General features: G+C 42.2%; 1 protein-coding gene across 1 annotated transcript in view; it reads left to right on the forward strand.

The window, feature by feature from the left end:
• The window catches only part of nav2a (neuron navigator 2a), a 412,350-nt gene extending 388,213 nt beyond the window's left edge, over nt 1–24,137 (forward strand). The window contains 17 exon segments of the mRNA XM_037796117.1: nt 1,966–2,049; nt 2,139–2,262; nt 3,206–3,381; nt 7,953–8,125; nt 8,281–8,434; nt 12,841–13,027; nt 13,982–14,082; nt 14,197–14,292; nt 15,087–15,216; nt 15,219–15,263; nt 15,515–15,750; nt 18,498–18,649; nt 19,606–19,677; nt 21,455–21,651; nt 21,740–21,858; nt 23,232–23,432; nt 23,649–24,137. Coding sequence (XP_037652045.1) covers nt 1,966–2,049; nt 2,139–2,262; nt 3,206–3,381; nt 7,953–8,125; nt 8,281–8,434; nt 12,841–13,027; nt 13,982–14,082; nt 14,197–14,292; nt 15,087–15,216; nt 15,219–15,263; nt 15,515–15,750; nt 18,498–18,649; nt 19,606–19,677; nt 21,455–21,651; nt 21,740–21,858; nt 23,232–23,432; nt 23,649–23,768 — 2,367 coding nt within the window. The 3' untranslated portion in view covers nt 23,769–24,137.
• Nucleotides 24,138–24,176: the final 39 nt, after the last annotated feature.

A 24,176-nucleotide genomic window follows, 5' to 3' on the forward strand; every position in this document is an offset into this window, starting at 1 on the left:
TTCCCCTGCTGCTGTACCCAGCCTTCGTTCCTTCCCCTGCAGCTGTACCCAGCCTCTGTTCCTTCCCCTGCAGCTGTACCCAGCCTTCGTTCCTTCCCCTGCTGCTGTACCCAGCCTCTGTTCCTTCCCCTGCTGCTGTACCCAGCCTCCGTTCCTTCCTCTGCCGCTGTACCCAGCCTCCGTTCCTTCCCCTGCCGCTGTACCTGGCCTCTGTTCCTTCCTCTGCCGCTGTACCCAGCCTCTGTTCCTTCCCCTGCTGCTGTACCCAGCCTCTGTTCTTCCCTGGCGCGTTCGTATGTCTTCACTCCATTATTCCAATGAATCCGTATTTTAGCGAGCGGTGTCTGGAAATTCCTTTTTCCTTGAGTGCCTTTTCGATGCCCACACATGCCTTTCGTTTCTGGACAGTTTCAGTAGCATAGTTATGGTCAAAGAAGAGTTGTTTACCTCTGACCTGTATCTTCTTCTGCCACACTTTCCTGAAAATCATCTCCTTCGTCTCAAACTGCAGAAAGTTGACCACAACTGATCTGGGGGGGTAGCACTCGGACTTGGTTTTGGGGCGAGCGCCCTGTGGGCTCGTTGAATCTGAAGATTGGTTCTTTCTGGTAACTCCAGTTCAGCGCTCAGGAGTTGCTCCAGGTATTTGTCTGTGGAGCTTCCTTCTGTGTCTTCCGGTAGGCCGAAAATACAGATATTATTTCTTCTTGATTGCCCTTTGAGGTCAGTTAGATTCCCTTGCATCTGACGTGTCTGCTCCCACACCGCCGTCAGTGTCTCGTTGGCGTCCATCTTCCACTCCTCCAGCTCAGCTATGCGGGTTTGTGCTTCTGTGATGCTCACCTGTTGTGTCTGTAGCTAGCGGTGGTTTTCTGTGAGCTTACGGTCTATTTCTTGCTAAAGATTGTTGATTTCTTCTATCATCTCCCTCTTCAGTTCGACTTTAACCGTATGTAGTTCGTGCCGTAACTCCTGTTTGAGCTCTTATATATCTTTACTGATGGTAGCGAGGCCCACTCACAGCATCTCTGTGTGGTCTTGTTCCATTTTCTCTGTTGCGTCCTCCTCGTGTTCCCAAGCCTCGTGTTTGGAGTTTACTTTCATTGCAGGTTGTTCCGTGTTTTGTTTTGCTTTTTAGTGTTATTCCGACTTCTTGTATTATATCTTCTCCTCATATCTTACTCTGACTGTCGAGTTACATTTGTTTTGAGGGTTTATTTTAACCGACTTGGGAGAGCAAGTTAATTATGCGCCTACTCTCTCCGCCATCTTCCCGGAAGTCCCATGTAGCTTTTTAAAGAAGAATTTGAAAGTTTAAATAACAGTTGTGAGGGCATAAAACCAATGACCTGTTGACCTGACGAATCAAGACTCCAAAGTCCAACAAAAGCATGTTTAAATCCAAAATCTAATCGAATTGTGACCTTAAAATCGGAAGTCAAATAGAATGGTAGGTTTGGAGAATGGTGTCAAACCTACTCCTTTTCCATGGGTCCAGCAGCCATCAATGCAACCCAGGCTCCATTCCTCTCAGTATGGATCACCCTTTAGAAGTGGTTTATGAGAAAACCTTTTTCACTTCATAGAGTCAAATGTTTTTGTTGTTTGCCTTTTAAAGTTGGAAGGAGGTTTTGACTTCACTCCTGTCAGTGTTAGCTATACTGTATATCTGAGAGAGTTACAGGCCACATTTGGCTGAAGTTTGGTGGACAGATCATTAGGTTCTGGATTCGCCATAATTATTTTACTGTTTTATATTCTAGTTGGAAATTCTGACTTGTGGAACTTTAAAAGTTGGATGCATGTAGTATTTTATTAGCTCGTTAAACCTGGAAGATGAACAACAAACATGAAACTTTTACGAGGCTTTGCCAGATTGAGAATTGAGTCAAGTGTTGGAGGAGGTTTGAGCTCTACAGAGTTCCTGGTTTTACATTTTGCATAACTTGTTTGTTTCTCCTGCAGGCTCACCTGGTGGCAGCGTTTGAACAGAGTCTGGGCAACATGACCATTAGACTGAAGAGTCTCACCTTGACGGCGGAGCAGAAGGTGAAAACAGCTCCTCTTCTTTTAGAACAGTATTCAAAGTCACTGTAGTCGATTTGTTGGTTTGACCCGCTTGTCATTTCTCCGTGTAGGACTCTGAATTGAACGAGTTGAGGAAGACCATCGAGCTGCTGAAGAAGCAGAACGCTGTTGCTCAGGCCGCCATCAACGGAGTCATCAACACACCTGAGCTCACGCCTAAAAGGGACAGGACAGGTACAGACAAACACTACGAAGAGCAGGGATATTTGAAGGGTCAAAGTTAATATTTAAATCAGAATTTAGACATTGACTTTAGTAATGCAAAGAAAATTAATATTTAGTGTTTTCCCACTAAATATAATATAAAAATGTAGACATACAAGATGTCCTTCTGCACTATCAAAGTCTTTAGGGACAGGTCCATGAGAAAGGCCATTATCGTACAAGAAGAATCCCACAATCTGTCCCAACCACAAAGCAACTTGAACATTTGATTGATAAACAGACATTTTGATCTTCCTTCATCAATATATTGTTGCAGTTGTGAGCTTCAGATTGTGTAGGACACTTTCTGTTGTCAGCAGGGACAAACCTCTGAAACAGTAGGTAAGCAAATAAATATAATAAACTAAACCTTTGAAACTCTTTTGGGGTTATGAGCACATAAAAGCAGGATAAAGGTCTTTGCGAATATTACGCGGCGAAAATGCCAGAACAAGGTATATTTTTTTCGGAGCTTTCTCACCACAGATAAAGGCATTAATCAATGAAGCGGTGCGGAACGGGTTGAGTTGCTTCTATATTTATGAAACAACAACACGGAGGCTCTGTAGTCCGAACCAAGATGGCAAAATGTATTTCTCCTTTCAACCTTGACGAAGGCAGCGCAGACCGGATCCACTCCTTCCGTTCTTACCCTTCACAATAAAAGCCCTAGACATTTAATATTTGCAGGAGTATTTCACAGTTAAAGACCTTAATGACCTCCACCTATTTAATAACAGGGAACTAACTCCAGAATTTCGGGTGATTTTTTTTTTCAATAGTCAAAGTCAAAGAAAACTTCTATCATGTAAGAAGTCGACAAACCTGACTAGTTGATATTTAATGAAAGAAATATTTCATCCTATAATGTAACAAACATATACATGTCCTGCCCTTGTTCGTCTCTCCTCAGCCGGCAGTAACGGCAGTTCACAACAGCAGCAGCAGAATCAGCAGCCAGACCTGCGCATCAGGAGGCAGCACTCCTCCGATAGCGTCAGCAGCGTCGCCAGTGCAACTAGCCACTCCAGTGTGGGCTCCAACATGGACACCGACGCAAAGAACAAGAAGAAGAACAAGAAGAACTGGGTAAGATGCTGGGAATTTAAAAAAAATAATACAACTAAAGACTTCACTGTGTGATGATGAGTTACTAACAAGCAGTCAGCCAGGACTCATAATGTTTGTTGTCTTTATCTTTGTCTCTTTGTCTCTTTGTGCGTTTTCATGTGTGTATCTGTGTCACATGTTTGGGTTCTCCCTTTTAGGCATCTTTCACTGGGGAAAAGGTGAATCCACTTGTCATAGACTCAGTCCTGTTGAATACCAAGTAGTGATTGATTTGGTGATTTGCGGATCAAAAACATCAGACATTTAGGTTAAAGGGACTCTATGTTACGGTGAGCAGACGTCCCGGTTTCAAGCTGACGTGTCCCGAGTCCCGACACATATCTGTAAAACACTCAAATGTCCCGGTTTTCAACAGTCACTAACAAATTGTCCCGGTTTTCACCACAATTAAAATAATAGTATTATACTTACACGGACGTTAATCATGTTCCACTCATTAATTAAATTGTGCGCATGAGATCAGTATACAGAGAGCCAGCACAGCGCACCGCTGCAGTCTCTATAGAGAGTGATGTTGCACACGGTCAAGCCAACATTACGCACGGACGCAACAGATATCTGCTGGTTACATTAAGTGAAGTTTTGATCCACAGAACCCTCCGTGCTTATGTGCACATCAAACGTGTCGTTTTGATTAATTATTCTACACAGTTCCTTCTGCGCATCAACAGGCATTTAGCTCCGCTTATAACTCCCTCAGGACCGTCCGTTCTGTCTTTCACCCTGACGGTGTCTCCATCTTGGACAAAATGTCCTCTGAGCTCCACAATTTTAATTATAATAGCCTGAGATGAAACAAGTTGAAAAATAATGTACGTAGGCCCAGACAACAATACATTTCCTCTGAGGGAAACTGTCTACAAGACTCCCAAACTGTCAGTGCGTAATGACGGGGATAGTCCTGTGATTAAAGGGGGTGAAAGTAGTGAATCTGATAAGCCATGATTGTCACTCACAGCCTCTAATGCCCCCCACTCCCATAGCCATCCTGATGAAAACAGCTACGGTGCTAGCATATTAGCGCATGCCCGTGTGCGCGTGGACGTGCACGTGCATGAACGTGCGGTATACTTAAGTATCCCGGTTTGGGGGTTTGAAAATATGGTCACCCTACTAAATGTAAGAACCAGAAGTTGCTTCTTAACAATGACGACAGTCAGCGTCCTGTTGCTTACGCTTGTGCTTGCACTACCGACACACACACCAGACTGAATGTGATTGACAGGCATCATGTTGATTAACGTTAGCAACATTAGCAGCTAAAACCACTATATCACTATACAGTATATTTCACGTGCTTGGCAGTAATGTTAGCTGACCAAACGAAGGTCCCTCCATGAATGGAAGGCCGACTTTCAAGCTTAAACTGACTCCATTTCTAACCGAACATTATCTATGGTTGCACACTGTTAGCCCCGTGTTGGAGCAGAGCTGAAGAGAGTAAAGGCACTCACGAGTGCGCATGACGTCACATCCGTTGGATTTTCCCGGAAAAAACGGGCCTTGATTCTTAACATCAAAAGCAGTGTACAGGCGGAGGCGCCGCTGTAGCTCACCTAGAGCAGGCGCCCCATGTATCAAGGCTGAGTCCTTAATGCAGCGGCCCAGGGTTCCAATCCAACCTGTGGCCTTTTGCTGCATGTCAGTCCCTCTCTATCCCCCTTCAGAACAATATCTCTCTCACTATCAATAAAGGCATTAAAAAGCCCTACAAATAATAAAACAATAATAATAAAGGCAGTGTACAGGCTGATAGAGGAAACCCAGAAAGTCGTGGAAGGTCTCATTTTTTTTAGTTTACATTACAACCTGTTCACACATTGGCAATAAAAAACGATTAGAAAACATTTTTACATGTAAAAACTTACATACAGTCCCTTTAAAACAGGTCTGAATCTAGTTGGAGTAGTTGTCTCTTGACCTGCAAATTACCAAATCAGTGTTTCCTGGCTAGTGTCTAGTCCTAGTTGTTTTTCACTAGTGATCATATAACAAAATATAACAATATTTTACATGACAAACTTTTCCTTTTGTTGTTGAAAGACTTTTTTGTGCACCGGAGGACAAATCAGAGACGATGACGTACGCAACTTCTTTCCCCTCTTTGTCGTCCAGTAGACTGAAGCCATGTTGTGTTAGCTGCCTGTGGTTGTCACTATCTGATCCTGATGTTGAACTGTAGGAAGAGCAGTGTGGTGCTTTGTGGTAGCCGTTAAAAGACGTGAGCGCATGTAGTTTCCTGCTTCAGGTCACAGTGATAACATACGACCTTCCTGTGTGTGGATGTGCTTCCAGCTGTCAGACTTTATGTAGATGAGACCCCACAGGAGGCTCCTCCATGCAGGTGCTCATACAGTGTGTGTGATGTGGAGTGTATAGGGGCAGTGTGTGTTTGGGAGTATATAATGGATCATGAAAGACCCCGTTTCATGGTGTAGCATTAGCTTGCAGCTGCCTGGAGGTCAACTATATCAGCTGTAGGGGCCTCTAGTTTAATCTCTGTCCCTCCATAAACTCATTAAAACACCCAAACCCATATGAACATGTGCTGTTTTGTCTCTCTGTCTTCCTTTGCTTCGCTTCATGTGGCAGGTCTATGAGGTAAGACTGGTACGCTGTGTGAAACAACAGAAACAAAGCTGCCTAACCCCTGCACTTCTTCTAGGTTACTAACCTCTGTCCTTTTCCTCCTGTCCTCTGCTGCCACCGTAGTGCCTGTCCTCTCCTCCCCACCAACACTGTTTCTCCCTGAACACTGCTCTTATGACACTTGAGCCAGCTCTTGAAAGGAAAAATCCATCAAAAAATACTTTGAACCCTGTCAGAAACAGTGTCTCTGGATCCATATTTGATGTGACATAATGTTGAGATGTTTTACAGCTACAGAGATGCTTAAAGACAAAAAAAATATATAACGATGTCCCCCAAAACCAAAGAGTCGCCACTTAACACCAGTTTTAAAAAATCCTCCAATACAACAGATTAGAGTAGAGGCACAGAGACCAATTTCTCCCACCACATGATAAGAAATCTATGGAAGCCCTGAGAGGCAAGTGAGAATTGCCTCTGGAGTTTGCTGAACAGCTTGTAGGGAATCACTAACTGAACTAGAAGCAGTGATACGTAAGTGTGTAACATATACACGGTGGATTTCTCCTTTAAACACAAACTTTATGGGGAAATCAGATATTGACATGAGTCTTACCTAAAGTTTACATGCAGTTTAATTATGGCTCATCATTTTTGCTTTGTTTTAAAGATTTTCAACAAAAATTACCTAGATTTCTTTTTAAAAGGAGCAAAGACGAGTTCAGCTTAGAAAACATTGCAGTTTTAGAAAGTGAAGAGAAAATGCAATTATGTTGCTAATTATTAGGGCTGTCAAAGTCAACGCGTTAACACAAATTCGTTTTAACGCCACACATTTCTTTAATGCATTAACACAACTTGTGATATTTAGGTTGTAGCGGCTCAGTTTTAAAGTTAAAGAAGCTACTGGTATCATATGAAACTAGAAAACCTAAAGAATTCATCGGTACCAACCATGTCATACTAGCTTGTCATGAAGGAGGTTAAATAACGCTCCAAATTTGCGCTAAAGTTTCATCTCCATTTTCAAAGGGGTCCCTTGGCCTCTGACCTCCAGATCAGTGAATGTAAATGGGTTCTATGGGTACCCACGAGTCTCCCCTTTACAGACATGCCCACTTTATGATAATCAAATGCAGTTTGGGGCAAGTCATAGTCAAGTCAGTACACTGACACACTGACAGCTGTTGTTGCCTGTTGGGCTGCAGTTTGACATGTTATGATTGGAGCATATTGTTTTATGCTAAATGCAGTACCTGTGAGGGTTTCTGGATCAATATCTGTCATTGTTTTGTGTTGATAATTGATTTACAATAATACATATATACATACATTTGCATAAAGCAGCATATTTGTCCACTCCCATGTTGATAAGAGGGTTAAATACTTGACCAATCTGGCTTTAAGGTTCATTTAGAACAGATAAAAAGTGTGCGATTAATCGCGGTTACATATTTTTATGTATTGAAAGCCCTACTAATTATGCAACTTTAGAAAAATAAGAAATGGTTCAACCACAGAGTGATTGCGGTTCAAATTACATTTTTAATATCTAATTTTCAGTGTCTGTCACCTGCTCCCCTTGAAATTTGTTTTTAATACATTGAGACAGAAACTAATATCCAATGTTCATACAGTTTATTTCTAACCTCATTTTCACAGTTTATGAATATAAAAAAAATAATTACACAATTCCGGATTTTTAAAATTGAAAAATAAAAAAGGAAAACAATGAGCCATATGTAACTCTACACTCCTCCCTCTAGAGCTGTAGCTCAAGTGATAAGACAGTCTACCCATAATCCCCTTCCTCCCTGTGACTCACTTGCACTTTTTCACAGCTGTTTTCCTCCACTTTCCCCAGCACACTCCTCCTCTCCCTCTCAGCCCGGTGTTTCATCTGCTCACCGTCGCTCTGTTTCTCTGTTTTCTACCTGCAGCTGCGAAGCTCCTTCAAACAAGCGTTCAGCAAGAAGAAATCTCCCAAGTCGGCTTCTTCTCACTCCGACATCGAGGAGATGACGGACTCGTCACTGCCGTCCTCCCCTAAACTGCCCCACAACGGCACCACAGTCTCCAGCCACATGCTCAGGAACACACACTCCAACTCGCTGTACGTAGACATCATCGTCAGGATTATTGGGGATATCGCTTATCCAATACACACATTTTCAAATAAAGTTGTCTGTGTGTGAAATTGTTCAAACAGTAGTCTGCTTAAATCATATTTCACGTCACTAAACACTGTTGTCCTGCTTGTGTGTACAGACTATCTGAGTGTCTGGACAGCGAGGCAGAGACGGTGATGCAGCTCCGCAGTGAGCTCAGGGAGAAGGAGATGAAACTGACTGATATCCGCCTGGAGGCCCTCAGCTCCGCTCATCAGCTGGACCAGCTCCGGGAGGCCATGAACCGCATGCAGGTCTGCAGACGCTCACACACACTTACGTATATCAGAGAACTTCCCATTAAAGGGGACGTATCATGCTCATTTTCAGGTTCATACTTGTATTTTGGGTTTCTGCTTGGACATTTTTACATGCTTTAATGTTCAATGTTTAAGTTGCGTACGTCATTATTTTTCTCATCCTGTCTGTCTGAATACACCTGTATTCACCCTCTGTCTGAAACGCTTCGTTATAGTGCCTGTCTCTTTAAGACCTCCACCTGAAAATGCCCAGTCTGCTCTGATTGGCTGGTGAGAAACATATGGTGCACTTTTGCAAAGGTAGTGCTCAAGCTGTGGGCGGTATATTCTAATGAGCCTGCATGTGACATAGATACAGATACAGATACAGAGAGCTTTATTTATCCCCGAAGGGCAATTCAGTTTCTGCAGTCCACCGAGACATATACACCACATTCATACTGCACAATCATCAATGACAGAGGGAACACAGTATGTGGCATATGGGGAGGTGCAGATCAATAAAAGTACAAGATTAAAAGTATTCGCAATAAAAACAACTAATTCAAGAAATAAAAACAAGACTAGATAAAAGCAATAAAGGAATAAATAAATAAATAGAATAGAATAAAAGTGCCAAGAGTATTTTGCACATTGCAATTACATTCCAAGAATGTACCTAATGCAAACACGGACAAACCATTATGTGGTTAGTGCAAATAACTGTACATTCAAAGGTAAATAAAAACTTTTTGTTGTCGTTCATTCAAGATAGTTATTCTGCGTTCAGCAGTTTAATGGCGGAAGGGAATGAACGACTTGGAGTAGCGGTTTGTCTTTCTGTGAGGCGGCAGATAGCGCCGTCCTGAAGCAGTAGTGTGAACTCACTGGACAAGATTTGGTTGTGATTAATAATGTTTTTTGCCTTCTGGAAAACACGTTTCTCTCAGAGAGAGTTTAAGTTGCTCTGCTGGGCTCCGATGATTTTGGAGCAGACTTTCACAATGTTATTTAGGCAATTTCCTGTCCTTCATAGACAACCTGTTAAACCAGCAAATAAATAAAAAAGTTAAAAGGCTCTCAATATATGACAAGTAGACAGTACACAGGATAGATCTACTCACACCAAAGGAGTTGATTTTCCGCAGCAAATGGATTCTCTGTTGGCTTCGTTTAACAATTGACTCAGTGTTTACATCGAACTTGAGATGAGAGTCAAACACTGTGCCCAGGTACTTATAAGAGTCCACGATGTCAACATCCTCGCCATGAATTATACTATGAGTGGGATTAACCTTGTTTTTCCTAAAGTCAAGGACAAGTTCCTTAGTTTTTGAGACATTGAGGTCAAGGAAATTTTTGTCACACCCACTCGACAAAGGCAGGAAGAGCGCAGCCATGATCTGACTCTGCCCCCTGGAGGAGCGACAGGAGTGCAGCGTCGTCTGAAAATTTCACTAATAAGCTCCCTCCTTAGAAGACCTGCAGCTGATCGGTGTACAAAATGAAAAGCAATGGCGAAGGACGCAACCTTACGGAGAACCTGTGTTTGAGACCGAGGTATTAGACATAATACCATTAAACTAAAACCTGTCTGTTGTCTGTCTTGTCTGTTAACAAGTTTAAAACCATGTTAAAAGCTGGTGAGGTAGGTTAAAATAAGACGCAAGTCTCTCAATCAGAATGTGAGGTTGCATCGTATTAAAAGCTGAAGAAAATCGCGAATAAGAAGTCTGACATGAGTTTTTTGGTGTTTCCAGGTGTTTATAACTTTGTCCAGGATAAAGAGTTTAGCGTCTTCCACTCCTTTACCTGTTTGACTATGCAAACTGGAGTGAATCCAGTTTGCCCTCCACCAGGGAAAGAACCTCTTCCTTTAAGATTTTCTCAAGGTTCTTCACTACTAAGAAAGTGAGTGCTACAGGTCTGAATTGGTTTAGTTCCCTGGGGTTTTAACTTAGGAATGGGAATTATGGTGGAGGACTTCCAAATTTTGGGTAACTGGCAGCTGTCAACACACATCTGAAAGAGCTTAGTGAAAGCCTCACTAAGTTGGTCAGCACAGTGCTGCAAAATGCGACCACAGATGGCGTCAGGGCCAGAAGCGTTCCTTGTCCGCGTTTTCTTAAATAAACCATTGACCTTCTCTTGAGATATCAGTATGTCGCTATGGGGTACCAGGGAGTCCCTCAACCTGGATACATCCTGAGTGAAGTCAGACCTTTCAAACCGCGAGAAGAACAAATTAAAAGTGTTCACCAAGTCTACATCCTCAACTCCATTAATACTAATAAACTGCTTTGATGTATTTGCTTGCTGATTAATGGAGGCCATAGATTTAATCTCCTGCAGGCTGACCTTAGGTCGCCATTTACGTACTGACTTTCTATCTTTTCTTTGTACTTGGACGTTAGCCTGGTTATTTCAACCTTAACCTCTTTGGAGACAACCTTCTTCTCCTGAGGGTTGCCAGTGAAAAAGATCTTTTCTTTTTATTAATAGCAGATGTAAGATCTTTGGTTACCCATGGTTGTTATTGGGAAAAATAACAACCTGTTTAGAGGGGATTACAGAATCTACACAAAAAGTGATGTAGGATGAGACAGTTTCTATAAGTTCATCAATGTTATCACCACAAGCATCAAAGAAGCCTTGCCAGTCTGTGCAGTCAAAACAGGCTTGGAGGGAGGAGATGCTGTCCTCTGTCCAGATCTGAACAGCCTTCTCCTCTCTCTCCTGGCGTCTGAAGCATGGTTTATATGTAGGCAGTAAAAATATGCTGTTGTGATATGAAGCTCCCAAAGCAGGCATAGGTAATGGACTTGTAGCCTCCCATCACATTTCCGTAGCACAAGTCAAGGATAGTGTTTTTTTGTGTGGTGGAGCAACTTACATATTGTTCATATGTCCGTAAAACTCTGTCTAGTCGGACATGATTAAAATCTCCAAGATAAAATTTAGGAGCATCAATACAAATAGAGTCCAACTTGTGTGATACATCCACTATCAGCTGAGTGGCAGCACTGGCGTTGGCTCTGGGGTGGATGTACACAAGAGTAAAAAATAGTTGGGGGAACTCACGTGGCAGATGAAAAAGGACGTAGGGGAGATGGAGAGTAGCTGTATATCAGGGGTATATATTTTCTCCCGCACAGTGATGTTGTTACAGTACCGTTGATTTACATAGAAGCAGAGCCCACCTCCGCGGCTTTTCCCCGTCGCTTCAGAGGAGCGGTCCAGTCTGATGGGACAGCCAAATCCAGTGAGAGCCAGGTCGCTGTCCTGGTCGCTCTCATTAAGCCACGTCTCGGTGATCGCGAGTAGGCAGCATTCTTTAAGTTCACGTTTGTACTTTGCCCAGATCTCCAGCTCGTCTATCTTGCGCCTTAAAGACTGCGCATTAGATAAAAAGACCGAGGGCAAGGGGGGTAACTGGCGCCGGTTATCAAGGCAGAGTTTTTTCATTTTGCGGCAAATACCTCCTCTCCTTCCTCTTTTCCGCTGCAAGAGCCGGCGGAAAAGGAAGGGGAGCCACATCTGGCTTATTGAATCACACGTTTTCTGATCTAGACAGCTCACTAAAAACTGATTGGGTCGTCTTATTTCACAGTTTGTGGGTTGGTAGAATAAATATCCATCCATCCATCCATCTGCAACCGCTTATCCCGTTAGGGGTCGCGGGGGGGCTGGAGCCGATCCCAGCCGACATTGGGCGAAGGCAGGGTACACCCTGGACAGGTCGCCAGTCCATCGCAGGGCTGACACATAGAGACAGACAACCATTCACGCTCACATTCACACCTACGGGCAATTTTTTTAGAGTCCACAATTAACCTAACCTGCATGTCCTTGGACTGTGGGAGGAAACCGGAGTACCCGGAGAAAACCCACGCTAACACGGGGAGAACATGCAAACTCCTAGAATAAATAAATAAATAAAATTAAAAATTAAAAGCAAGAGAAAACAACAAAACAAACAGACATATTAATAATAATAGTAATAATGGTACGTGAGTGGAAAATAAATTGATATTTTTTAAAATAATAATAGCCATGAAGATCATAAAGAAAAGAAATGCATAATAATATTATAATAAAATAAAATGTTTGCTAATTGATGCACAGTGGTATTCCTTTCCAAAGCTTTTTTTTATCCCCAATAAAAAGCTTGTAGATTTATTTTTAAAAATGCTTTTTGTAACTGAGCTCTAGTGGTATTGTTAGTATTAGTTGTTGCACTAGCTTCCAAAACATATCACTAATTGGTCTGATTGGGGTGATTCAGTTAATTGTCAACTATTAGCCTACAACATCTACATCTACATCTGCATCTCGCACTCAGCAGGCAATTAAGTTCAAGCACAGTTATAAATGTTTTAGTGTTTTTTGTTATCTAACTTCATCTGTGTGCGTGTCGGCAGGTGGAGATTGAGAAGCTGAAGGCGGAGAACGACCGTCTGAAGGTGGAGAATCGGGGCAGCAGGATGGGCTCCCAGGCCTCCATCTCTTCCTCCCCTCCCCCTCACACACACAGCCAGGGCCAAGGCACCGGGCCAGGGCTCTCCCAGCACAGCCTCAACCTCACCATCAGCGAGTCCACCAGCCTGGGTAACACAGAGCCCATGGCACTAAACACTTCCTGCTAGATTTACATGAGATACTGAATACAGATGTATCGGATAACAGTGGGGACATACAGTATACGATTATTGTCTTTGGTTAGCTAAATGTTCTTTATAAATGGGCAGCTGTGGCTCAGAGGGTAGAGCAGGTCGTCCACCAATTGGAAGGTCGGCGGTTCGATGTTCCGGGTCACATGTCGATGTGTCCTTGAGCAAGACACTTAACCCCAAATTGCTCCCGAAGGCATAGCCATCGGTGTGTGAATGATTATTTAGATTAGATCCTGATGTTGGCACCTTAGCAGCCTCTGCCATCAGTGTATGAATGTGTGTGTGAATGGGTGAATGCTGACATGTAGTGTAAAGAGCTTTGAGTGGTCGGAAGACTAGAAAAGAGCTTTATAAATGTAAGTCCATTTACCATTTATAAATGGGTTAGTTGTTTAGTGCATGGATTGCAATTTTCTGTCACAAGGTTGTCTGAGATCAGTGTAAACAGAAAGGGAATGATTTCCTCTAATAAACCGATGTCATTCATTACATGTGTGAACGTACATACACTAAAGTAACTTACTTAAGTAAGTCGGCTTTCTGCAGCGACTTGATTTCTTAAAGGGAAAACATAGAAACACGTGTCATTGAAATCATCCATTTATATTTGCATTTTTCTTTCTGTGATCAATTTATTTTTCTTTTCAATACTGGAAGTTAGATTGAGTATAACAGCAAATCATCAGCATTGACATATATCTGTAATACTAGATATGGATCATTTTAACATAAGAATACAAACAAATATCCGTATATAATGACAATCATCAGCTGCCTGACAAAGGGCTCTTATTTTCCTCTCCAGTCTTTAAAATCCCATTCCCATACAATTAGTGTTTTCGTGGGAAATGTACAAACCTTGTCTGACTTTGCTCTACCTACCTGTAAGACATGCTGCTGGACGACACCGGTGGAGAGGGAGGGATGAGGAAGGAGGGGCGGCACGTGAAGATGGTCGTCAGCCTTTATGAGGACAGCAAGTGGGGAGAGGTCAGACCTGTTTGACAAATACAACTCAAACTGTTATTTTGTTGGTTTAGATTGTTATTGAACCTGAAGGCTTTTTGGTGTCTAAAACCAGTCTTGTCGGTTTTTCCATCACAGGAGGGCCGGCCTCGTCAGTTTCTGATTGGTTGCATCGGTGTGAGTGGTAAAACCAAGTGGGACGTCCTGGACGGAGTGGTCCGACGCCTCTTCAAGGTAAACGTGACCAAGAATAACTGCACCAGTTGTTGTTTTAAAGGGACAGTTCACCCCCAAAATCCAAAATATTTTTTTTTCCTTTTACTGTAGTGCTGTTTATCAATCTAGATTGTAAGTTGCAGAGTGTTGCAGATATCGACCGCAGAGATGTCTGCCTTCTCTGCAATATAATGGTACTAGATATCACTGGGATTGTGGTGCTCAAAACGACAAAAAAATACATTTGAAAACTTCAACAACAATGTCTCTTTCCAGATATCATGACCCTGTTACTCAAGATAATCCACAGACCTTGTTGTGAGCAGTTTTATGTAGGAACTATTGTCTTTCTACCAAACTACACCCACCAACTGTATCACCACGCAGAAGGAAGCGTGCATCTATATTCGACAGAGAAAAACAGGGCTTTATAAAGTCTTTTTTTAATAAACTGGAGAAGGGATTCATGCACACAGTAGATCAGTGACGAGTCAAAGTGAAAATACATCAACAGAAAAGTCTGTGATTCCCTGCATAGAAGTGGCAGCTCTAGAGACGAAAATGATAAATTTGCTCCTTCGTACACGCCCCTCAGCAAATATTTTTTTTAATTTGATCCGCTTTAATTAGTGCTCTATGAAACCAAACCAGACTAAAGTATAAGAAAAACTAATTTCCTAGAAAACAAACCAAAAGTATCAATTTCAAAAACATTTGAATTAAGAACCAGAAAAGCCTTATACTGTAGCTGGTATCCTCTTTCGACACCTCACAAAACATCATTTAAATGCCGAGACTTTTGTGTCTGACAGGAGTACATCACTCATGTGGACCCGGTGAGCCAGCTTGGCCTGAGCTCAGACAGCGTGGAGGGATATAACATCGGAGAAATCCACCGGCCCAGCATCCCCAGCGCCGCCCACACGCCCGAGCTGCTACCCTGCGCTACCTGGTGGGAGACAGCAACACCATCAACATCCGGCTCAAAGGTACCACGCCTCATCAAAAACTTATTCTGTTCTGCCAGTCTGTAAGAAGTTCTCACATTTTACTTTACAGAAACCTGCCCATTTTTTTTTTAATTAAATAAAAAAAAAGGTTAAAACAAGTTCAATCAAGCTTATAAAAGTCTATTGATCTCATTCCTCTAAATAACTAGACCAACATAGACATAGATAAATGGCATAAATATGCTGACGTGTGTGTGTGTGTGTGTGTGTGTGTGTGTGTGTGTGTTCAGGTGTGAGCAGTGAGAACGTGGACTCGTTGGTATTCGACACTCTGATCCCGAAGCCGATGCTGCAGCGCTACGTCTCCCTGCTGAAGGAGCACAGACGCGTCATCCTGTCGGGCCCCAGCGGCACAGGGAAGACCTACCTGGCCAATCAGCTGTCTCGACACCTGCTCCTGCTGGAGGGCCGACCTCTGACCCCGCACGCTGTCGTCACTTTCAACGTGGACCACAAGTCCACCAAGGTAAATGCAAATTCTGTATTCTCTGTGCTGCATCTATCAAATTTTAGTGGGTTGTTAAGCGTGCTCTGGCAGAGGGCTATAAGGACTGTGTATTGGCAAGAATCTGGCAATACGATACGTATCATGATACAGGGGTAATGGTTCTATATACTGCAAATATATTGTGATTTTTTTCAAATATAATTTTAGGAAATCTGTCATAGTATAAAGAACACATACAGTATATATAAAATCTGAGTAAAAAAGTCAAGTGAAATGGCTACTTTGGGGACTGATATTACACATAAATACAACTGTAGTCATTGAATCCACAAGACTCTCAGCTGTCTAGTAATACCAAATTTATGCAATTCATAGACTGGTTAGGGACTCCAGTATGCAGAAATATTCAAATACACCATTTAAGAAATATGACAAAATAACACATTTGTACTGCATGCCAAAAACACGCCGTGTTTTTTGCCCACTGCATGTGATTATCATAAAGTTGGCATGTCTGTAAAGGGGAGACTCGTGGGTACCCATAGAACAATTTTACATTCATATATCTTGATGTCAGAGGTCAAGGGACCCCTTTGCAAATGGCCATGCCACTTTTTCCTCGCCAAAATTAAGCGTAAGTTTGGAGCGTTATTTAGCCTCCTTCATGACATGCAAGTATGACATGGCTGGTACCGATGGATTCCTTAGGTTTTATAGTTTCATATGATCTTCACTCTAGCTTTAAAACTGAGCCCGCTACAATCTCCGAAAGACAGAATAGCTTACATGAGGTTAATTAAAAATCAATATCGCGTTTTGGAGAATTGATACAGCATCGCACAACATAATATCACGATACTCATGTGTAACAATATTTTCTTACATCTCTAGAGGGCTAAATGTTGGTAGAATTTATCTTAAATGGGTCACAGAAACATGCTTGCAGCTACATTTTGGAGATAATTCTTAAATTTGTCAGCCATACAGACTTTGGTCTTTGGTCTTCTAACATCAAAATGGACTCTTGTATAAGAAGAATAGAAATATATAAGAATTGAATTCTGTTGCACTTTCTGATGAGTTACAAATCCAATTTCTATACTTCAAACAACAGCCATAAGAACTGTAAGCAAAGGTATCTATAGGCCTATCTATCTACTAACTCACTGTTTATTCAATTAAAGGCTGTGAAATTCAGAAATTGGGTAGGTTTTAAAAGCAGGACAAATCATGTATAAAGTTCAAAATAAGTTACTACATTAAAGTTTATAAAGTTGATTAAAGTGAGAGAAAGCTATGGACCATGTTCACACGGTGGCCGTGTGCTCTTACTATCACGCTCAGGGTGGGAAGGATCTCTGGAAACTAGTCACGCAGCTATGTAGCTATGGTGAAGTAGTCCAAACAGTTGACTTGTGTACCCCAGCTAAGTTTTGAAACAATCAAATGTGGACAGATAAGTCTGTAAAGAGATTAGCTAAGTTAAGTTGGCAAGTAGCTAACTTGCTAGCTAAAGTTGTTATAAGGAACCAGTGCCTTGGCTTGCAGTGTCATTGTTGTCAGAGGAGACATCACCTTAGGCCTATTAGTTTGATATATTAGTAATATGACAGCGGGCTAATGTTAGCTAATGCAAAGCGCTATTGTTAGCTAGCTGAATTAGCTAGTTCAGCATACTGTATAACATCTTGGTTTTGGTTTCAGTCAAAGTTGAGGGAAGCAGTACTATCACTGTCATGGCAAAGTCACAAATTCAACAAACAAATTTGCCAAACTTGCCAACTTAGCTAATGTTAAAAAGCAACTCGTTGGACATTGTGGATGTAACCTTCAATCCTGTTGCTGTATCTCTTTGTTTTGGATTCTTTTGGGGATCTTTACAGACTTATCTGTCCACATTTGATTGTTTCAAGCACAAGCCCCCAGGAAGTACGCCGGGCTTTGATGCACATTTTCGTAGTGGCCAAACGGCGGTATAACTTCTGCGTCCATCATGTGATGTCATTGGGCCCAAAAAGACTTTTCCCATAGACTTCCATTGGGAAAGAGACGTCTGTAACTCAGCGGATAATTTCTTTTTGAGGTTAATCAACTTCCCAGTACGAACACTCTAATAGTCCTTATTTAAATCATCAGGTCCTAAAAGTTGTAAAACGCACTAATAGCTGAATCCAGAGTTATTTCCCTTCCTCCGTTCATGTGAATGAGACCCAGACCGAAGCTGGAGCGAGGACTGGGAGGAGGAGTTAAAGGAAACACTACTGCACCTGCTCTATGGGGAAGATCCGGGTACTTTATGCAGAAGGTCCGGGTACTTCATCACTCGGCAGTTGGGCCATTGTGGCTTCATGCGCCACTAAGCAACTCTCATAGGAATGAACGCTGTATCCAGTTCTCTTTATACATCCATGGGGTACACAAGTCAACTGTTTGGACTACTTCACCATTGCTACATAGCTGTCTGACTAGTTTCCAGAGATCCTTCCCACCCTGAGTGTGACGTACGAGTAAAATGGCTGTCGTGTGAATATGGTCCAATGCACACATTTGTTTTTTATTTTAAAGATATATTAATACCAATTAATGAACAAATATAAAAATGTATGACCAAAATGAGTTTTTAAGCATTACTACTGTAAGGTAACATTAAGGGACCAGGTGGTTAATTTAACACATCAGGACAATAAAGGTCATCATAGAAAAAAGAACTCAGGATTGACCTTTTGAAACAAATTCTAATGGTTAGATGATTTCTGTCTCTGTAGGAGTTGCGTCAGTACCTATCCAGTTTGGCAGAGCAGTGCAGCGGTGTCCCGGGTGCAGACGGCCCTCTGGTGGTCATTCTGGACAACCTGCACCACGTCAGCTCCCTGGGAGAGATCTTCAATGGTGTCTTCAACTGCAACTACCAGCATTGGTCAGTTCACACACATCGATTTTTATCATGATTGTGTTGTTTTCAACTGAAAGTAAATCCCTGTTATGGGGCATTCACACTAAAAGCAAAGTGAACTTATCTCTCAGCGCCATTGAAATATTTAAACTTGAGCAAGAAATTCAGCATTGAGATTCTCCTCCTGTCGTCACTGACGATAGTACTTCATATTTGTACAGACAGTCTATGGTATGAACAACATTGCTGCCGTATTCATTCCTAGATGACGTTATGTTGAGTGTAGATGGAGCAGCAGCATAGCCTGCCACTGATCCATCCAAACTCCATTTACAAAACAAGCACTTTAAAAGTTGTTTGCATGTCGTTTTGCAGGCAGACTTTACTCAGACAGACTTCAGACCTTTTACAAATCATTTTTTACAACATCATTATGTAGTTATTTCGGCATTATTTAGATCTGTTTATTACAATTAAATCACAGCACAATCTGTTTATTTTGGGTTAATATCGCTGTAGCGTCGTGTGGCTTACTAGATACAGTGAATACAGCTGCCGGATGATGTTATGAACCCAGACACAAAGGCGTTTGGTTATCCAACGTATCTGGGACTTCCACAACATGTACAAAGCAGCAATAGCGTTTATTTTGTCCATGGTTGATGAAACTTTGTTGGCATCTACATGGAGATAAACCCCTCGTCCTCTCCGGAGTGTCTAGCATGAGTGATGCGAATGAACACAAAATATCCCGGCGGTCAAACTCGCACGAGTAACGCGAGGCAAAAATATGCTTTGATTTGGTGTGAGCGTGGCATTAGAGCAGCTTGCAGGAGTTGTACCACACAATGCAAAGCAGAGTGAAACCCTCTCAACTGATCTAATGTACCACAACGTGTCCTCTGACTTTTTAAATGTGGTACAACTTAATGGGCTGATGTCACCGGATAGAAAGAATAATTGTTTTTCTCTCCCTTCAGCCCCTACATTATCGGCACCATGAGCCAAGCAACATCATCTGCCCCCAACCTGCAACTTCACCACAACTTCAGGTAAACTGCTGCTCATATCCTCCACCCTCTCATGGCAGCTAAATGTTTGACATATTGAAAGGTTTACATGGTTTTAAAATCTATTTAAATCTTGGGGAAACTGTTAGCATTTCATATGATACTTTAAAACCCTGGGGTCGGTTGCACAGACGACCTTAAATTTTCAACTTAAGTATGACACTTAAGGCCTTAGCCTTAGCTGAAGGACTTACTTAAGGGTCCCTTAAAATGTTTCCTTAGTTAAAGACAAACATTTACGACATTGAAATATTTTTTACAGCGGTAAAAGCCTACTGCCTATGACTGTATCCTGGTACTTCTGCTATAACGTTGGTTATTTTATTTTCATGATTGCAGACTAACTAGACATTGATTGAATTTTCATTTTTTTATTTATTTTTATTTATTTTCATATTGTATGGGCGCTTGAATCATGTTGGTCCCGTAAATCACCCAGCACACTTTTGGGAAGCTGGCAACATAAAAGAAGTGCACCGCTATGTCATCCTCCTCTTCTTTTGACGGGAACTTCAGTAGATGAGTAAGGCTGCAATCACACAAGATCATTGCCAGAGCATTGCCATAGATGCACTGGTGAGTGAGGAGGGAGACCTTGTAATCAATCCTGGCGGAGACGGGAAGCCAGTGAAGTGAATGGAGAAAGGGCGTGATGTGTTCATACTTTCACACTCTCATCAGGTTCCTTGCAGCGCTGTTCTGTACATACTGTAGTTTCTGAAGACTCTTATTAGGGATCCCGATGAGAAGTGCATTACAGTAGTCTAGTCTGGAGGAGACAAAGGCGTGGACCAGCTTTTCAGCATCACTTAAGGTTAATGTAGAGTGGAGTTTGGCAATATTTCTGAGATGATGGAAGGAGATCTAGTTTTTGATATGGTGTGATATGGGCTTCAAAGGTGAGTTGAGGGTCAAATCTTACACCAAGGTTGGTGACTGATGAGGAGAGGGGAATGTCATGACCGGAGAAGGTAATGCTGGTTATGGAGGATGACTGGATCTGGTGTGGGGTGCCAACAAAAATTGCTTCAGTTTTGGAAGTGTTCAGCTGGAGAAAGTTATGTTTCATCCACACCTTTATCTCCTCCAGGTAGGTGATGAGTGTTGATTGGGCAGATGAAGATGATGACAATGGCGAAGCTGTAGAGAAATGTGTGTCAGTTTTCACATAGAGTTGCGTGTGATCAGCGTAGCAATGAAATGCGATATCATAGCGACTAATGACATGGCCAAGTGGGAGCATGTAGAGTATGAAAAGGAAGTATGGGGCCCCCCAGGTGACATTGTGTGACCGGGACCTTGCACTTCAAATGAAAATGTATTCTGTTCAGTCGGCGAGGTAGGATTGAAACCAATTAAGGGCAGTGTCAGTGATTCCAATGGTGTGATGTAACCGGTTGAGGAGTATGCCATGGTCAACAGTGTCGAAAGCAGCAGACAAATCCAGAACAATGAGGAGGGAAGGTGAGCCAGCATCAGCTGCCATCCGTGGGTGGTTTGTGACTCTAACCAGAGCTGTTTCTGTGCTGTGGGCAGAGCGGAAACCAGACTGACATTCTGAAAGGTTGTTGTATTTGAGGTGGTCCTGGAGGTGGGCAGGAACTACTTTTTCCAGTACTTTGGAGAGGAATGGAAGATTGGAAATGGGCCTGTAATTTGCAAAAACTTCTGGATCCAGATAAGGATGAAACCTTAAGGAGAAGTCTTTAGGGTGTTTTGTACAACAAGCCCCTGATATACACACATGTTCTCTGATCAGGTGGGTGCTGTGCGCCAACCACATGGAGCCGGTGAAAGGCTTTCTTGGCCGCCACCTGAGGAGGAAGCTGATCGAGACGGAGATCGGCAGCCGAACGCGCAACATGGAGCTGGTGAAGATCATCGACTGGATCCCGCGGGTTTGGCACCATCTCAACCGCTTCCTGGAGACACACAGCTCCTCTGACGTCACCATCGGTAAGAGAAAGACTGAAAAATTATCCTTTAATAAATGTCAATGGTCAGAAACAATCAGTGTCTTACTTCTCTGCTCCGTGGTGCGCAGGACCTCGTCTCTTCCTGTCCTGTCCCATGGTCGTAGAGGGATCCAGGGTTTGGTTCACCGACCTCTGGAACTATTCCATCATCCCCTACATGCTGGAGGCCGTACGGGAGGGACTGCAGGTAAAACACACACACACACACACACACACACAGTTTGCTTTACATCTCAAGAACTTTCCATCTGTACTAAATGGAAAATAATTGACAGATTATGCTCTGGCCAAGACCTAAGGATTAGATTTTTCATGTCAGGTCTGGGATATTTATAATATTTTAGCTGTAACAATATCATTGATTGGACATTGTGAGGGGATGTTTAAAGGATCCAGCTGAATGAAGCAGAAGTGTAATGAGTCTGAGAATGATACAGCTGTTGAGATGTGCCCTCTCAGAGGACCAGGGTTCTGTTCATCTAAATGAAATGGATTCAATTTGTACTCTTAATCTGCATGTAAGTAGCATCTGATTGAAATAGAAAGACGCTCATCAGCAGAATGCAGCCTCTGAGTGGGAGTTAGGTGGAGCTTGAAAGGAAGCATTCAGTAGAGGAATTTGTCTCTCATTATTTCACAGAAGAGAAACAAGAATGTGGTGATGCGGAGATGGAAACAATTTTTATGTTTTCGGGTTGTCCAAACAACTTTGGCAAATTTGACACCAACGTCCACGTTGTAGCAACTCATAACGTAATAACTTAAATGTAATAAAAGCTCATAATGTAATAATCAGCACATAATGTAATAAAACCTTGAGCGCATGATGTAATAACAGTTTTGTTCATAATGTAAGAAGTTATTACATTATGAGAATATTATTACATTATAAACTTACCAAAATAAAAAGTACAATAATGTCATAAATTCAGCGCATAATGTAATCATTTTAAAAAAGAGTACTCTCCTTGTCTCTAACAGCACAGTTTCATGTAAACCCCTCTAGTTTTACATGACACCAGTGGAGGAGTTAATTTAAAGCAACTGGACTTTGTCTGCTTGGTCAAGAGGACATTTCCATCAATCAGCTCCATATTGATGAAGCCCCTTGGATGTGAGACTACAAGATATCTAGTGACCTGGACAAATGAGAACCTTTACAGAAATGATGCTGAATTTTTAATATACTGCTGATTGTCAGCATGTGGATAATTGTTCAATACATAATTTTTCCAGTTAATGTAACTTTTAGCTTATCCAAGCAGCAAACCAATTTGGTCACAATCTACAAAACTGTTAAAAAAGTCTGTCACTTCATGTGAACTCTTTTATATATAGATGTTTTTCACTTTTTTTGACGTATTAAATTACATTTTGAGACATTTTTATGACGTACTATACTGTGGAATACTATACTATGAAATTTTTATGACATCCTATGCTATGACTTTTTGAGACAATTGTATGACTTTTTTATGAAATACTATACTATGACTTTAATGACATAATGACTATGATCTTGTAGTATGTTTCAGATTTATATTCTGTGTCTCTCTGTAGCTGTACGGCCGCAGGGCTGCGTGGGAGGACCCTGCTGCTTGGGTGATTGACACCTACCCGTGGTCAGCCTCGTCCACACCGGCTGATTGGCCCCCGCTGCTGCAGCTCCGCCCAGAGGATGTGGGGTTTGATGGCTACTCTGCCCCAAGGGAAGGGGTCAGGAAAGATCCACCACAGAGCGACAGCGACACAGACCCACTGGTGAGCAAAAACATACAAGAAGAACAGTCTCGCCGTTAGGCAGAATAGTCTGCATAGGTGAATAGGCTGCATAGTATCTATTCCAACATTGTAATTAAAGTCAACACACCAATTGTCTCTGTTTCCTGTCACTGGACGGACTTTGAAGGGAACAGGTGCTCTGTCTATCTCTGAGTTGAAAAGCTCGATCAGCCTGACACTTGTTTCTGTTGATAGATGAACATGCTGATGCGTCTGAAGGAGGCGGCAACGTCGTCGAGCCCGCAGAGCTACGACAGTGACTCCAACAGCCACCAGGACGACATCCTGGACACATCGCTGGAGTCCACCTTGTGATGCAACACTGGGATCGGTTTTCAGGAGGAACTTTTTATAAGAACTGTTCTCACTCTGAGAACTTTGTGGTTAGATTATAATTTCATGCCACAAAATTCATCCATCTTAATTTGGGTGCAGGTAACCCAAATGTTTAAAAAGAAAAGTGGTTCAAATTGCATTTCAGAAAACAGGCAAGAAAGGTTTCTACTGCACCGCGCTGTTTTTTAGGGCCCGAGCACTGACAACGTCGGCCCGCGAGGACCCTATTGAAACTGTAGGAATTATTATTATTATTAAAATGAATCGTCTTTTTGAGGGCCTTAACATGCTCAAAAAGTTGTTAAACTTGGCACACTTATCAGACGCGGTGAAAAACTTATTATTTTAAGGGCTTTGCAAAATTGCTCGCTAGCGCCCCCTACAAAA

Source organism: Sebastes umbrosus, chromosome 2 (genome assembly GCF_015220745.1).
Source record: "Sebastes umbrosus isolate fSebUmb1 chromosome 2, fSebUmb1.pri, whole genome shotgun sequence".
In the NCBI taxonomy this organism is placed as follows: Eukaryota; Metazoa; Chordata; class Actinopteri; order Perciformes; family Sebastidae; genus Sebastes; species Sebastes umbrosus.